General features: G+C 51.3%; 2 protein-coding genes across 4 annotated transcripts in view; both read left to right on the top strand.

The window, feature by feature from the left end:
• Ptprh (protein tyrosine phosphatase receptor type H) overlaps positions 1-4,502 on the top strand; it is a 35,606-nt gene extending 31,104 nt beyond the window's left edge. Inside the window, 6 exon segments of the mRNA XM_057762846.1 lie at positions 1,488-1,564; positions 1,677-1,811; positions 3,106-3,228; positions 3,362-3,522; positions 4,115-4,250; positions 4,338-4,502. Of these exon segments, the coding sequence (XP_057618829.1) occupies positions 1,488-1,564; positions 1,677-1,811; positions 3,106-3,228; positions 3,362-3,522; positions 4,115-4,250; positions 4,338-4,502 (797 nt within the window).
• Positions 4,503-6,079: 1,577 nt separating this feature from the next.
• On the top strand, positions 6,080-15,361 carry Syt5 (synaptotagmin 5). 3 transcript variants are annotated; one of them, XM_057761664.1, is made up of 9 exons: positions 6,080-6,219; positions 7,221-7,361; positions 7,905-8,077; positions 10,887-11,006; positions 11,097-11,264; positions 12,338-12,505; positions 12,710-12,824; positions 13,974-14,107; positions 14,830-15,361. In XM_057761664.1, the coding sequence occupies exons 2-9, from the start codon at positions 7,283-7,285 to the stop codon at positions 15,028-15,030; spliced, it is 1,158 nt and encodes a 385-aa protein (XP_057617647.1). In that variant the 5' UTR covers positions 6,080-6,219; positions 7,221-7,282; the 3' UTR covers positions 15,031-15,361. The 3 variants fall into 3 exon arrangements, with proteins under 3 accessions (XP_057617647.1, XP_057617645.1, XP_057617646.1); XM_057761662.1 differs by having other exon boundaries at positions 12,707-12,824; XM_057761663.1 differs by having other exon boundaries at positions 6,187-6,219; positions 7,259-7,361; positions 12,707-12,824.
• Positions 15,362-15,574: the final 213 nt, after the last annotated feature.

Below are 15,574 nucleotides of genomic sequence, written 5' to 3'. Positions count from 1 at the left end.
TCCCAATCCTGCGCGCTCTCTCTCGCTCTCTCTCTTGCTCTCTCTCTTCTTCTTCCTCCTCCTTTTCCTCCTCCTCCGCTGCTGCTGCTGCTGCAGTGTATGTGTGTGTGTGTGTTTTCATGCATGTGCATGCAGTTATGTGCAGATCTGTATGTGAAAGCCAGAAGTCTTCTTCAGTCACTAGCCACTTCTAATTTTGTATTTAATTTTTTTTTTATTCTGAGCTAGGTGGTGGTGGCGCACGCCTTTAATCCCAGCACTCAGGAGGCAGAGGCAGGAGGATCTCTGTGAGTTCCAGACCAGCCTGGTCTACAAGAGCTAGTTCCAGGATAGGTTCCAAAGCTACAGAGAAACCTTGTCTCGAAAAAACAAAAACAAAATAACCAAAATTTGTTCTGTGTGTGTGTGTGTGTGTGTGTGTGTGTGAGAGAGAGAGAGAGAGAGAGAGAGAGAGAGAGAGAGAGAGAGAGAGAGAGAGAAAGAGGTTTGTATATAGACGCGCCCGTGGAGACCAGAAGGTTTGGATTGACTGGAGCTGAGTTATAGGTGGGTGTGCACCCCCAACATGGGTGTTGGGAACTGAACCCAGGTCCTCTCAAGAACAGCAAGCGCTCTTATCCACAGAGCCATCTCCCTGGCACCATGGGTTGTTTGTTTGTTTTTGCATTTTTTATTTATTTAGAGTAGTGGTGGTGTGACATGTGTACCACAGCCTGTTGTGGAGGTCAGAGGACAGCCGGTAGGAGTCATCTCTCTTGTTCCACCATGTGGGGACCAGAATCAAACTCAGTTCATCAGGTTTGGTGGCACCTTGCTGAGTTATCTTGCTGGACCTAATTTTGGTTTTGTTGAGACAGGGTCCCAGTAGCCCAGGCTGACATCAAACTCACTGTGTAGTCAATGATGACCTTTAACTCTGATCCTCCCACCTCTACCTCCCAAGTGCTTGGGTTACAGCTGTCACAACACCCGGTTTTATGCAGCACTAGGGATCCAGCCCAGGGCTTCCTGCAAGCCAGGCAAACACTCTACCTAGCAGCTGAGCCGCATAGCCAGCCCTGCCGCGTTTTGGAAACAGCATTTTTCACTGATCTGGAACTCACTGAGTCTGGCTGGCCTGCAACCTGTGGTGTCCTCCTGTCTGGCCCCCCAGTGCTGGAATTACAAGCCTACTCTCCCATGCCTGGCTTTTTGATATAGGTTTTGGGTCTGGAACTGAGGCCACATCTGTGCAACAAGCCGTTTACCAGCCGAGTCCCTTTACACTCCTTCTTTGTTTGGTTGGCTTTTGTTTTTTGTTTTCTGAGACAAGGTTTCTCTGTTTAACAGTCCTGGCTGTACTGGCTCTCACTCTGCAGACCAAGATGGCCTTGAACTCACAGAGACCTGCCTGCCTCTGCCTCTGCCTCTGCCTCTTAAGGAGTGCTCCACCAATGCTTGGCTCTCCTAGCCCTGTTTTCATTGCTGATGCTGCTCTGTTCTCCTAGATGACTGGTCTCGGGTGCCCCTGAAGCCCCTTCATGAGGAACCAGGCTCCGACTATATCAATGCCAACTTCATGCCTGTAAGGTTGCAGTGGGGGGGGGACCTCTTTGTGAGTCTGGAGAGATAAAGAGCTGAAGGGGGTGCTGGCCATCCAATGACCTCTCCTTGACACGCCTGCTTTCCTCAACTAGGGTCTCTGGAGCTCCAAGGAGTTTATTGCAACCCAGGGTCCCCTGCCTCACACTGTGGGTGATTTCTGGCGTCTGGTGTGGGAACAGAAGAGCCACACTCTGGTCATGCTGACCAACTGCATGGAGTCTGGACGGGTGAGAAGAGATCTCTGTCCTGGTGCTAACCACTGAGCACCAACCCTTGAGCCTGCCCCACCTGAACTCTGACTTGGTGCAGTCCCTTCTACACACCTCTGCATTTCTCTAACACAACTCCATCCATCTCCAACAAGGAACCATCCCCTTCACTTTTGTAATGTGATCCATGTGTGTGCATGTGCGCGCGCGCACGCGTGTGTGTGTGTACATGGTCCATGTTCTGCTGCTGTGAGTGACTGCCACAGATGGGATATTTTATATAGAACAAAGGTTCATGTGTCTCATGCTTCTGGAGGGTGGGAAGTTCAAGATCATGATGCTGGTACCTCGGGAGGGTCTTCCTGCATCACGACAAGATGGAAAGTACCACGTGGTGAGGCACAGCCAGCGTGCTGGCTCAGTTCTCTTTCTCATCGTATACAATCATGAATATCATACTGAGGGCCCCTATGATTTCATCTAATCCTAGTTTAGACGACTTCATCTAATCTTAGTGTCTTCCCATAGATCTCATCTCCAGATACCGTTTGCCTATGAATTTAGAAATGAGGCTCTCAGTTCACAAGTTTTTAGAAGAAGCACATTCAAACTATATCAAGGCTCCACAGACCTTGAGATGAAGGAGCCCTCTTGGCTGGTGTGAATCTATTTGATCTGGAACCCCTGTGTCCTATGTTGTTGCCAGGATAGCAAGCATATCCTCACCTTGACTAGAAGAATCATTGAAGAGACCAGTACTTGCTTAATATGCATGAGGGCCTAGGTTCAATTCCCAGCACCGTATAAACCTATGAGGTGGCACAAACCTATACAATCCAGCACTCTGGAAGATAGAGGCAGGAGGACCATAAGTCAAGGTCATCTTTGACTTCAAATAAAGCCCAAGTAGGTCCTCTCAGGGGGAAAAAAACCAACATGCAAAGATGTCTTGTTCTCAGGGGTGGGAAGATGGCTCAGCGGATAAGGGGTTTAACACTGGAAGCACAAGGGCCAGAGCTTGGATCCTCAGACCTGTGTAAATGCCAAGTGAGCACAGTGACTCACTTGTAATTCTAGCCCTCAGAAGGCAGAAAAATGGAGGCTCTGGACCAAGCAGGCCAGCCAGATTAGTCATAGTGTGCAAGCTCCCTGTCTCAGCGAGTACAGTGTAGAGTGTGGTTGCGAAAGTCTCGTGACAACAGTCTCGGGCATCCATACCTGTATGCACACACATGCGTGTTCATTCCCAGTGTGCTCACGCACACGCACATGCCCCGTTCTGCTTTCTGACTGTCCTGGTCTCCCTGCCCAGGTGAAGTGCGAGCATTACTGGCCTCTGGATGCGCAGCCCTGCACGCATGGGCAGTTGCAAGTGACGTTGATGAGTGAGGAGGTGAAGGAGAACTGGACGGTGAGGGATCTTCAGCTCTTCCATGTGAGTCCCTTCAGCCCCACCAAGAGCACCTCAAGAGATCTCCCTGCAGTGTGTGGCTCAGAAACTCCCCCGTTAGGCATAGAAGCTTCTGGAGTCTCTACACTCTCCCTGCTCAGCCCTCATCTCCTTTCAGGTGGGAGAACAACAGACTCACTCTGTGCGCCAATTCCACTTCCTGGCCTGGCCAGATCATGGAGTTCCTTACTCCCCAGACCCTTTGCTGGATTTCCAAAAGGTGCTGCGGGAGTGGGTGGACCAGAGCATGGATGGGGGTCCTCCCATTGTGCATTGCAGGTGAGTGTGACCCTGGAAGTCTCTCCATTGAAGAATTCTGTCCCCTGTCCCCAGGGACTCTGAATCCATCACAGACATGCACACATACACATAATTAAAAGAAAAATATAATCTTTGAAAATCAATTAGGGGCTGGACATACGCCTGTGATCCCACACTTGGGAGGCAGAGGCAGGTGGATCAGCTTGGTCAGGAGAGTCAGGGCAACACAGAGAAGTCCTATTTTGAAAAACCAAAGCCAAATCAATCAAACAACAACAAACCCCACACCAATTTGTTTAGGAGTTATTCCTGTGAATTTCAGCTCCAGACCTGTTATTAACTGCGTGGCCTGAGTCACGTGATTTCCTCAGCTTTCATGTTGCCACCTGTGAAATGGGTGTGCGGATACATCCCATTTTTATGCTTGGAGCAGTGATGAGACCAAGCAGAGAACATGGAGGCAGAAACTGCTAGTCACTGTCATTGCCCCACAGTCCCCACTTAAACTGCCACACCTTCCGGGTGCTCCAAAACCACTCCATCTCAGCCGCTAGAACTCCAGACTTCCCCTTCTTCTGGAGGCCTGACCCCTGTCTTGTCCCTTGCCTAGCGCTGGCGTGGGCCGGACGGGCACCCTCATTGCATTGGATGTCCTACTCCGACAGCTGGAGTGTGAGGGGCTGGTGGGTCCCTTCAGCTTCGTGAAGAAGATGAGAGAGAGCCGGCCATTGATGGTGCAGACAGAGGTAAGGGGCTCCAAGGGGGTGTGGGCATGGTGTGGGAATGAGGTACCCTTTGGGGGAGCATTCCTTATCTCTGTGCATCCCCCCTAGGCCCAGTACATATTCCTCCACCAATGCATCTTGAGGTTCCTCCAGAAGTCAGCCCCCGCCCTCATCCTAAATGAGTCGATCTATGAGAATGTGCCAAACTTCATTTATGAGAATGTAGCTGCCATCAGAGCTCATGAGTCTGAGGTCTCAGTCACTGGGTGCTGAGCCTACACACAGAAATAATCAGGCTGGATGTGGACCCCTGCTGAAGCCCAGAATCCTGAACCTCCAAGAGAAGTGAGGTTTGGAGTCTCAGCCTCCCCAGCCCACTGGAAAGCCATCTCCTGTTGTCCAAAGACAGGATGGGACTTCTGTACTTCTAATATGAGCCATGTGGGAGCTGGGAGCCTGAGGACAGGAGCAACAAGGGGATTTCCTGTTCTTTGAGTGGAGGTGGCTGTGGCTGTGGCATGCAGACTCTCAAAGAAATGGACTGGAGCCTGGATTTAGGAGAAAGAATCAGGATCTGGAATTCTGCTGAGGAACAAGGGCGGGCAGGTACCTGCCCCTCCCCCGATTATTTCAGAAATGGAATCAGTCTCCTTGAATCAGAGGATGAAGGGAGCCCCTTTGCTTATGGTCTCCGTGCACCCCGTGCCTGCACATTCTTTCTGTCCATATAATTTATTGAACTATTCTCCTCGAAGGTGGGTTTTTGTTTCCGGAGATAATATTGGGATAGAAGAGGGGGTTCCACACATTAAAACTGGAGCAAACACATGGAGGGAACGTGAAGAGCCCATTATACTCCATCATTCACTACAAAAGAATAGCTCAGTGGGAAAATGCTTGCTTTGCAAGCTTGGGGACCTGAATTTGAGCCCCAGAACCCATGTGGAAAAATCTGGGTGTGGTGGGGCTTGCTTGTAACGGTAGAAGTGAGGAGGCAGAGGTGGACAGGTCCCTGGAGCTTGATGGCCAGCCAACCTAGCCTACTCGGTGTGTTCCAGGCCAGTGAGACTGTCTCTCAAGACAAGATAGACAGGGTCACTGTGTACTCAGCTGGAAAAGACCCTTCCTGTAAAGCGTGGTGACCTGAGGTCAGTCCCCAGGAATGCACATGGTGGCTGGAGAGAGCCAATGCCTTCAAACTGTCCTTTGACCTCCACATGCCCACCCCCCCAAATAAATAAATGTAATTTAAGTTTTTAAAAGGTGGAGGGAAAACATGCAAAGTTGCCTTCTGACCTTCACACACATGCACACACATGAACGTGCACCACTATACACATGAACACACAAGTGCGCGCGCACACACATATACAGATTCGGATGGCCAGGTCTCTCAAAGAGGGGTTAGGTACCAGACCTCTGTGTTGGCTGCAGCCAAGGATGTAAGGGATTGGTTAAGGGGAAGTGATGTCTGAGAGCAGAAATGCTGGAAGCTCCTATTCCTTGCCTTGAGAATCTGGGTAACTTAGTACTTGGTCTCCAGAGGAGCTTCTCATGGATCTTGAAACCAAGTGCTCTGGAATCCAGTTAATTGCATTGTAAAAAAGTCTGTTTAGTGTGTGTGTTGCGGGGGCTGGTGCTCAGTGTAGATGTCCGATGACTTAGCCAGACGTCAGAACATTCTAGGGTACTAAGATCAACGTACGTGGGCGCCATGGTGGTTCTCGGGTGTGGCGGGCCGAGGGGCGGAGCAGGACGTTCTCCTTTCTCCGGGGCAGAACACGCACGCACACATATGCACACATTCATACTCGCGCGCGCGTTCACACACAGGGGCACAGGCACCAGCCTGGCTGGACTCAGCCGCGCCCCCACCCCGCTGAGCTAGATCAGCACACCGGACAGCGCCATCCGCCCACGTGCTGGGGGCGGGGTCCCGGCAGCCCACCACTCGGCGCCTCCAGGAGGGTCCTATCCAGCCACCTAGCAGGTAGGAGCTGTGGGACCCTCTGACCAAGCCACATCCTCAGTCCTATTCGTAGAGGGACCGAGGTGTGTGGCAGGGGTAGGAGTGAGGGACTGGGTGGAGGGACGCTGACAAGAATCAACTCTGAGTAGCAGGTTGAAGCCTTAACCTAGGAGATTGCTGTGTGGAGAGGACAGACAGGTGTGGAGACAAAGAGAGAAGGTCGGTAGGCAGAAAGCAGTTTGGGGAGAGAGGGAGAGAGAGAGAGAGAGAGAGAGAGAGAGAGAGAGAGAGAGAGAGAGAGAGAGAGAGAGAGAGAGAGAGAGAGAGAGAGAGAGAGAGACCGAGGCCAAACAACAGAGGGCAGCAGAGAAGGATGTGGGGGACAGAGTAGGGAAGATGTCCATCTGGGGTTTAGAGAGAAGCGAACGCCGACTAGGTCACGAGAACAGGTATAAGGACAGAGTCGGGGTGCGCGCAAGAGATTCGCGAGCAAGAGGATGTGGGTGCCCAACAGAGGTGCGGGGGCAGGTTCCCCACTTCACCAGCAAGAGCTGTGGTGCAAGGGGTCCGATGTGGAGGGAGAAGCCGTTGGGGATGCACAGAGCACAGGCCGCCCTCAACCACCCTCGCAGGGCCGCGGGATCCCTGTCCCGAGTCCCATGCACCGGCACCGCCCGGCCTTCGTTTCTGTGCGTCAGTCCCTCCCGTTGTCTTGGCAACAGGCTCGTTGCCCAGCAACCAGCCTTGCTATCACCCTGCCTGGAGCCTGGCGTTCTCTCTGGGCAACAGCGGTCTGCTGGTTCCCACGCCTGCCTTCGCCCACTTCCGGTTCAAGCCCTTGGGAAGGGCAAGGAAGGGGCAGAAGAGGGTGGTTGGGGGATGCCTGCAGAGAGGGAGCGTCCCTTTGTGATGGAATTGGGTTCTCCCAAAGCCGGCCCTGGGCCTGGAAAGGCCGAGATTCATTCCCAATGTGCACTGAAAGTCTTTGATGCGCAGAAAGCTCAATGGATGCTTGGGGGTAGGAGTGGGGGGGGGATAGGGTACTTGGGTACCTCTGCAGGAAGCACCGCAGGAACCCGACGCCATGTTCCCGGAACCCCCTACCCCTGGCTCTCCAGCGCCTGAGACACCTCCAGACTCCAGCCGCATCAGGCAGGGTGCAGGTGAGAGAAACCTAGGCTAGCCCAAGTGGAAAACCCCCGCGGGATCCCTAGGGGCGGGACTCAGATGCAAAGACTCGGGTTGGTGAACTGGAAAATCCGGCAGGGATCGTGGGTCAGAATCCCAGACTAGAATCTGAACTGCTGAAAAGGAAAGACAGGTCTGAGAGGAAAACCAGAAGCGGATCAAGGGTGGGGCATGGAATGGGATCATAAATGGGTGAATGGAAACTGAGACCCAGGAGCGAGCAAAGAAGCTTCTTTTAAAAGTAATAGGAGTTAAGCAAGCATCAAAATGCGTGTATAGACGACGACTGTAAGAAAGCAAACAAACAACAAAAGAAAGCAAATCATGTCAGCGTGGGTTAGAGCATCAACTGATTTCTACAGGTGAGACTGGTTGGAAGGAAAACATGGGATTAAAATGGGACGGAATTGGCTGGAGGGGCATCCAGGCTAAGATTCAAGCTGTCATAGGGAGTCAAGACTGAGCTAGCCAGCCGACTTCCCAGAGCTTCGATGCATCTTGTGTCCATCCTTCTGCAGTGCCTGCCTGGGTCCTGGCCACCATCGTACTGGGCTCAGGCCTCCTGATCTTCAGCAGCTGTTTCTGTCTCTACCGGAAGCGCTGTCGGAGACGGAAGGGCAAGAAGAGCCAGGCCCAAGCACAAGTCCACCTTCAGGAAGTGAAAGAGCTGGGCCGGAGTTACATAGATAAGGTGTGGCACGGACAGCTTCTTGACCCTTTCCTTTGCACACCTGGCTGCCCCCAATGACCCCAGCTGTCCTCTATCTTTGGTCCCTTCACTTCTTAATCCCATTTTGTGCACTGGATTCTCGGGACCAGAGCTTGTAACTGTCCACAAAAACTCTCCAGTCTGAGCTGGGTGTGATGGTGTACATGTGCAATCCCAGCACTTGGAAGGCTGAGGCAGTAGTGTTGCCGTGCGTTCAAAATCAACCAGAGCTATATAGTGCCTGCAACGCCAGCCTGGGCTAAAAAGTGAGACCTTGCCTCACAAAACAAAACAGGACTGAGAAGCTGGCTCTGTGGTTAGGAGCACTTGCTACTCTTACAGAGGACACAGGTTCGGTTCCCAGAACCCACATGGTGGCTCACAACCATCTGTAACTATAGTTCTAGGAGACCCAACACCCTCTTCTGACTTCTGTGGGTGCCAGGTACACATGTGGTGCACATACATACATGTGGGCAAAACACTAATACACATAAAGTAAATAAATCTATAAAACCAAACAAGCAAATGAAAAAACCAGTAGGCAATGTGGTTGCTAAGCAAGCATGCGAACCATAGTTCTGATCCCTTACCCACCCAAAAGCTGGGCATGGCCATGCATGCCTGTAGCTCCAGCAGTGAGGGTGGAGAGGGAGTAGAAACAGGCATATTCCTGGAACTTCATGACCAGCTTGTCTAGGAGAAATGGTAAACTTTAGCTTGAGTGAGAGACCCTGTCTCAAAAAGTAAGGTAGAGAGTAAGAGAGGAAGACACCTAAAGTTGACCTCTGACCGTCGTACACGTGCACAACATATACCAACATATACAGGTGCGCATGTGCGCGCACACACACACACACACACCCCTATCTACAGCCACGCTGCCCTAAATATTCTGGAGAAGTGACTTACTTAGGATGTTGTCATAAGCAGGGCACAGCAGACATTGTGGTATGAACAGCCCTAGAGTCAGAGGAAGTTTCCTGATGACTTCTGTGGCTAGATCAGAACGACAGAGTTAGCTGAGAGCCAGGACAAGAACATTCAGGTCAAAGGAAGAGCAGGTGTTGAGGACGACTTACTGGGTCTTGAGATGAAGCAATAGAGAGTTGTTCACAGTGTCCCATAGTGATGCGTCTGGAAGACTGAGCACTCTCCATGTAAGGAGGGCAAATGAGCCCCGTCGAGGTGTTTGCCCAAGACAGGGACAGGGTCCTGGGAATGTAGCTCAACTGCCAAGCATTTTCCTGGCCATATGAAGCCCCGAATTCAATCCCCGGCACCACATAAGGTGTGGTAGTGTACCCCAGTAATCCCAGATCTTGGGAGGCGGGGGCAGGAGGATCCAGAAATTCAAGGTAATCCGTGGTTACATAGTAAGTTGGAGGCCAACATGAGCTATACAACAGCATGTCTGAGAGAGAGATCCAGCATATATGTCATGAATGCACACCAATGCACACACACACATGTCATTGAGGACTTAGGGGGTATGGAGAGTGGTGAAGAGCACTTGTTCCTCTTCCAGAGGACCACGTTCTGTCCCCAGTGCCCATGTAGGACCACGCTCTGTCCCCAGTGCCCATGTAGGACCACGCTCTGTCCCTAGTGCCCATGTAGAAACATGCTCTGTCCCCGGTGCCCATGTAGGACCACGTCTGTCCCCAGTGCCCGTGTAGGACCTCACTCTGTCCCCAGTGCCCATGTAGGACCACTTTCTGTTCCCCGTGCCCATGTAGGACCACGCTCTGTCCCCAGTGCCCATGTAGGACCACGCTCTGTCCCCAGTGCCCGTGTAGGACCATGCTCTGTCCCCAGTGCCCATGTAGGACCACACTCTGTCCCCAGTGCTCATGTAGGACCACGTTCTGTCCCTGGTGCCCACGTAAGATGGCTCCCAACCACCTACAACATCTCCAGGGTATCCAATACCTCTCGCCTCCATGGGTAGCTGCACTCAGATGCATGTATCCACATGAAGACACAAGCCTACACATAACTTAAGATATAAAAAAAATCAGTATTAAAAATGAATAGGCTGTGGTAGAATCTGAATATTATGCCCCCGAGGGCAGAGTGGAATACAGGCCAGGCAGTCTTGGGTTTCCAACCCTGGGGACCATTTTTTCGTCTGTGTGACCTTGAGAACTACATCTGCGGTTCGTGGTAATTAACTCACGTCTCTCCTCCTTTCACAAGTAGCTGTCATTATAATTATTACCTAGAAGGATTCCTTTCCGGATCCTGGAACCCACCCTCCATTCCTATTCCTGAAGTCAGTGATTTCAAAGGCCATGTATTTCAAAATCACCTCCAACTTTGTTGAAATGTAAATTTTGCATGGAATTCACACAGACCTCATGAATCAGAGCCCCTAATGAGGTGACTTCGGTATTTTGCCACTCGTCTCTGATGGAGACTAGACTTTAAGAGTCTATGGTGGGTTAAAAAAAAAAAAAACCTTATATGCTAAATGCTAAGCGCGTGGTAAATATACCATTTTCCTGTGGCAAGATGATGGTGGTAATTCATACTGTTATCCCAGTACATTCATTAGGACATGGGGGAATGAAACAGGCCCCGGCTGTGTCTCACTGTCTGTTCCTATAGCAGACATCACTAATCAAATGATGACAGATATGTTGCCTTTATAACCATATCTTGTCCCAGACATTACTAATCAAACACTGTTTAGACAAGAGGGAGGGGTCCGTGAGCCTCTTGAGGTTTCTGAGCCTGGAGGGTGCTAGTTTCCAGAGAAGATTCCACCAAGAAGTCCCTGGTTTTCTAGGTTCAGCCTGAAATAGAGGAGTTGGATCCCTCACCATCCATACCAGGCCAGCAGGTACCAGACAAGCACCAGCTAGGACGACTGCAGTATTCACTGGATTATGACTTCCAGACGGGTCAGGTGGGTGTGAAGGAGGGCAAATGCTTTGGAAGGGGAGACCCTGGGCGGGAGGCTGGACTAGAGTCCTTCTTCTGTGTCTGGGCCCTGCAGCTCCTGGTAGGCATCCTGCAAGCTGAAGGGCTGGCGGCGTTGGACCTAGGAGGTTCTTCAGACCCCTATGTTAGCGTCTATCTGCTGCCAGACAAGCGGAGGCGACATGAGACCAAGGTGCATCGGCAGACCCTGAATCCACACTTTGGGGAAACCTTTGCCTTCAGGGTGAGTTCCTGTTGCCATCATCTCATGGTCCTCAGCCTACCCTCGTCCCTGGAATGCTAAGGACTGACCCCTTCCGCTCTCCCTGGAAGAAGACACAGCTCAGGTGGCAGCTGCCTGTGTGTATAGGCGGTGGGAGGCAGGACCTGGAGTTGTCCCTGGGAACACTGCAGTGCCTGTGCTGTCTGTGACTTGGTCCTTGTACGCTCCTATTTGTGTTCAGTTCACATGAGTTTTCTTCTGCCGATCCCTGTACTTTACTGAGGTCCCTGGAACCTCACTGCCTATGTTATGGGGTATTTGTACACTGTGTGAAGATATGTCACTGTGGTTGGTTTAATAAAGAGTTGGAGGGCCAATAGCTAGGCGGGAAGAGATTGGGGAAGACTTCTGGGGACAGAGAAGACTCTGGGAAAAAGAAAGGCAGAGTCGCCAGCCAGACATGGAGAGGAAACAAAAGGTGCAAGCTAACATCAGATGGCAGACAGCAGATTAATACAAATGAGGCCAATTTAAGTTGTAAGATGTAAATGGAGACTACGTGTTTGTTTCCCGGCTGCCCAGACCTGAATAATCACACAGACACTATATTAATTAATATTGACTGTTTGGTCAATAGCTTAGGCATATTCCTAGCTAGCTCTTTCATCTTAAGTTGACCCATTTCTATTAATCTGTGTATCACCACAAGGCTGTGGCCTACTGGTAAGGTTCCGGTGTCCTTCTCCTTTAGCAGCTACATGGCATCTGTGACTCTGCCTACCCTCTCTCTCTTCCAATCTGGTTATATTCTGCCCTGCCATAGGCCAAAGCAGCTTCTTTATTAACCAATGGTAATAAAATATATTCATAGCATACAGAGGGGGAATCCCACATCAGTAAGAGCTTTTTGAGACTAGACTGAGCTGAAGGCCAAGCTTGCATAATTAATAAGAAGTCTCTGTGTAGCTAGTTAGGAGCTGGCAGCCCAAAGGAAACTCTGTCTACAGCCCCACTCCACTTCCACCTGAATACTCTATCCCCCATACCCGCTCTCTCTGGCTTCCTATCCTACCCCCTGTATTCCCTTCCTCCAGGTGCCATATGTGGAACTGGGAGGCAGAGTGCTGGTCATGGCAGTATACGATTTCGATCGCTTCTCCCGCAATGATGCCATCGGGGAGGTGCGGGTGCCCATGAGTTCAGTGAACCTGGGCCGGCCTGTGCAGGCCTGGAGAGAGCTGCAGATGGCTCCCAAAGAGGAGGTGAGCGTGTGTGGCCCCACCCATCCCTACTCTGGACCAATCAAATAACAGACCTTCCAGTTCTTTAAGTCGGCTTTTGCACAGGCGCCAGAGGGCGAACTAGGTGGCTCCACCTCCCTGGTGCCTGACTCTGGACCGTTCCTTTCCAAAGCCAGCAGGCGAGGGGCCAATTTGGGTGATAGGTTCCATTCCTCCTTTTAGCAGGAGAAACTGGGGGACATCTGCTTCTCTCTTCGCTACGTCCCCACGGCCGGAAAACTCACCGTCATTGTTCTGGAAGCTAAAAACCTGAAGAAGATGGATGTAGGAGGACTCTCAGGTGTGTGCAAAACAAAAAATGGTGTGTGTGTACACGCGCGCGCGCACGTGTGTGTTAGGGTTTATACTGCTGTAATAAAGACTATGATAAAAAATGGGGAAGAAAGGGGCTGGAGAGATGGCTCAGCGGTTAAGAGCACTGCCTGCTCTTCCAAAGGTCCTGAGTTCAATTCCCGGCAACCACATGGTGGCTCACAACCATCTGTAATGAGGTCTGGTGCCCTCTTCTGGCCTGCAGGCACATACACTGACAGAATATTGTATACATAATAAATAAATAAATAAATATTTAAAAAATGGGGAAGAGCCGGGCGGTGGTGGCGCACGCCTTTAATCCCAGCACTCGGGAGGCAGAGGCAGGCGGATCTCTGGGAGTTCGAGGCCAGCCTGGTCTACAAGAGCTAGTTCCGGGACGGGCACCAAAGCTACAGAGAAACCCTGTCTCGAAAAACCAAAAAAAAAAAAAAAAAAAAAAAAAAAAAATGGGGAAGAAAACGTTTATTTACTCTTACAGCTTTATTTTGTGACATTTGATCACTGACGGAAGTCAGGGCAGGAACTCAAGTAGAGCAGGAACCTGGAGGTAGGAGCTGATGCAGATGGGCAGAAAGGAGTACAGCTTCCTGGCTTTCTCCCCATGGCTTTCTCAGCCTGCTTCTTACACATCTAGGACCATTTGTCTGGGGTTGACACTACCCACAGTGGGCAAGGTCCTCACATCAATCCCTAATTAGGAAAATACCTCCTGCCTGTAGGTGGTTCTCTCTTCTCAGATAACTCTCACTTGTATCGACTTGATAACAAAGCAACAGCCATGACAAGCCCAATCAGGACGGGCGGTGTGTTTTTGACGGACAGGCGGTGTGTTTTTGACGGACAGGCAGTGTGTTTTTGACGGACGGGCGGTGTGTTTTTGACGGACAGGCGGTGTGTTTTTGACTAGGGGTTCTGACAGCTTCTTGACCTGGGAGGGGATAGCAGAACCCATACTGCTGTGGGATACAGAACTGATCCTATCAAGAAAAGGGACACCTGAGGGGTGCATGGGGTGATTCTGTCTGGGTCCAAAAGAGATTCTTCACGGCTTCCACACAGCCTGATCCCATGAGCCCAGCAGTGCGGAGTTAAAGGATGCCTTTCTTTGCCCCAGATCCCTATGTGAAGGTGCACCTGCTTCAGGGAGGCAAAAAGGTTCGGAAGAAGAAAACCACCATTAAGAAGAACACCCTGAACCCCTATTATAACGAGGCCTTCAGCTTCGAGGTGCCCTGTGACCAAGTGCAGGTGAGTGCAGCCATGTCCCTGATTTTACTGAGACAGCTTCACCACAGGAACCCCAAGGATGGTAGCGGCAAAGGGAAAGGGGCCTGGGCACCAGTGAAGAACCAGCCCTAAGGTCTGAGGTCATATTGTTCGTCTCCATTTCCTCCTCTGGAGACCAGGAGGCCTGGCCTTAGAACCTGGCCTTGGGCATGCTCTCCCCTAAGCAAGACATGCATGTGTGGACAAGTAAATGCCTGTCCCCAGCAAGGCCCGCCCCCAACAAGCTTAGATCTTCTAGTTCCTATTTTAAAGTCTTTGGATCACCGCACCCATATCAAGGACTTGCATGTTTGCCCCTCTTCTGAGTCCTGATCTCTAAGGAGGCTCCTACCAAGCTATGGACAATGGGTCCTGTGGGTTTATCTCTGTAGAAGTTGGGTGTTATGGCATATGCCTTTGATCCCAGCACTTCGTAGAGGCCAAGTTGCTCTACATAGCAAGTTCTAGACCAGGCACGGCTACATAGTATGACCCTGTCTAAAACAGGAAAAAAAGGAAGGAAGGAAGAATTTACTTTCCAAAGGAACAAAAATTCCTGGGCACCTCTTTGTCTTTTCCAATTGCCACTCCTCCCTGCCCCAAACTCCCGTGGCAATGTCCCTACATAGCCTGATCACAGGGAATGTCCTTGGTATGACCCCTACACCTCTCCCTATGCCTCCTTCCTTTCTCACCCTCTCCAGAAAGTCCAGGTGGAGCTGACTGTATTGGACTACGACAAGCTGGGCAAGAATGAGGCCATCGGGAGAGTGGCAGTGGGTGCAGCCGTTGGTGGGGCTGGCCTACGGCACTGGGCTGACATGTTGGCCAACCCCAGGCGGCCCATTGCCCAGTGGCACTCATTGCGGCCCCCTGACCGAGCCAGGCCAATGGTTGCGCCCTGATCCCTATATCAGGCAAACACCCGACCAGATCCCTCGCTCCCAGCCCCTACACCTCTCCCCACAAGCCTCTCCAGACATTGCATCCGTTCCTACCTCCACACTGGAAATATTTCTAACTTCTAGCACCACTCCCATGCCCCGAAGCCACAGTGATCCTGCGGGGAGGTGGTTAAGTCTAGCATCCCCTGCCCCAGGATTCTACCCTCTGCTTTGACAATCAGCTGCAAGGCCTGTTATCTCCTTTCTCCCAATCTCTTAGCTCTTCCCACACAGCTTAACCCCTGTACACTGCTCCTGGGGCCAAATAAATATTCAGCAGCTTGGAGACTCAGCCCCAGTGTTCCTTGATGTGCGTACGGGGTGGGGGGTGGGGGGAAGGAGGGCAGGACCCAGTGGCTGGAACCAAGAACAATGCTGGCCTCCCAGCCCAAGGGCATGCCAGGTTGGATTAACACTGAACACCTTGGACACCCACCCAGGGAAACCCACCCACCTACCACTAACCCATTCATATACTTATCCATTCTTTCTCTGAACCTCGGTG

Source organism: Chionomys nivalis, chromosome 2 (assembly GCF_950005125.1).
Source record: "Chionomys nivalis chromosome 2, mChiNiv1.1, whole genome shotgun sequence".
Classification (NCBI taxonomy): Eukaryota; Metazoa; Chordata; class Mammalia; order Rodentia; family Cricetidae; genus Chionomys; species Chionomys nivalis.
Note: the sequence above shows the minus strand (reverse complement) of the source record. Positions and strands in the feature narration are given on the sequence as shown.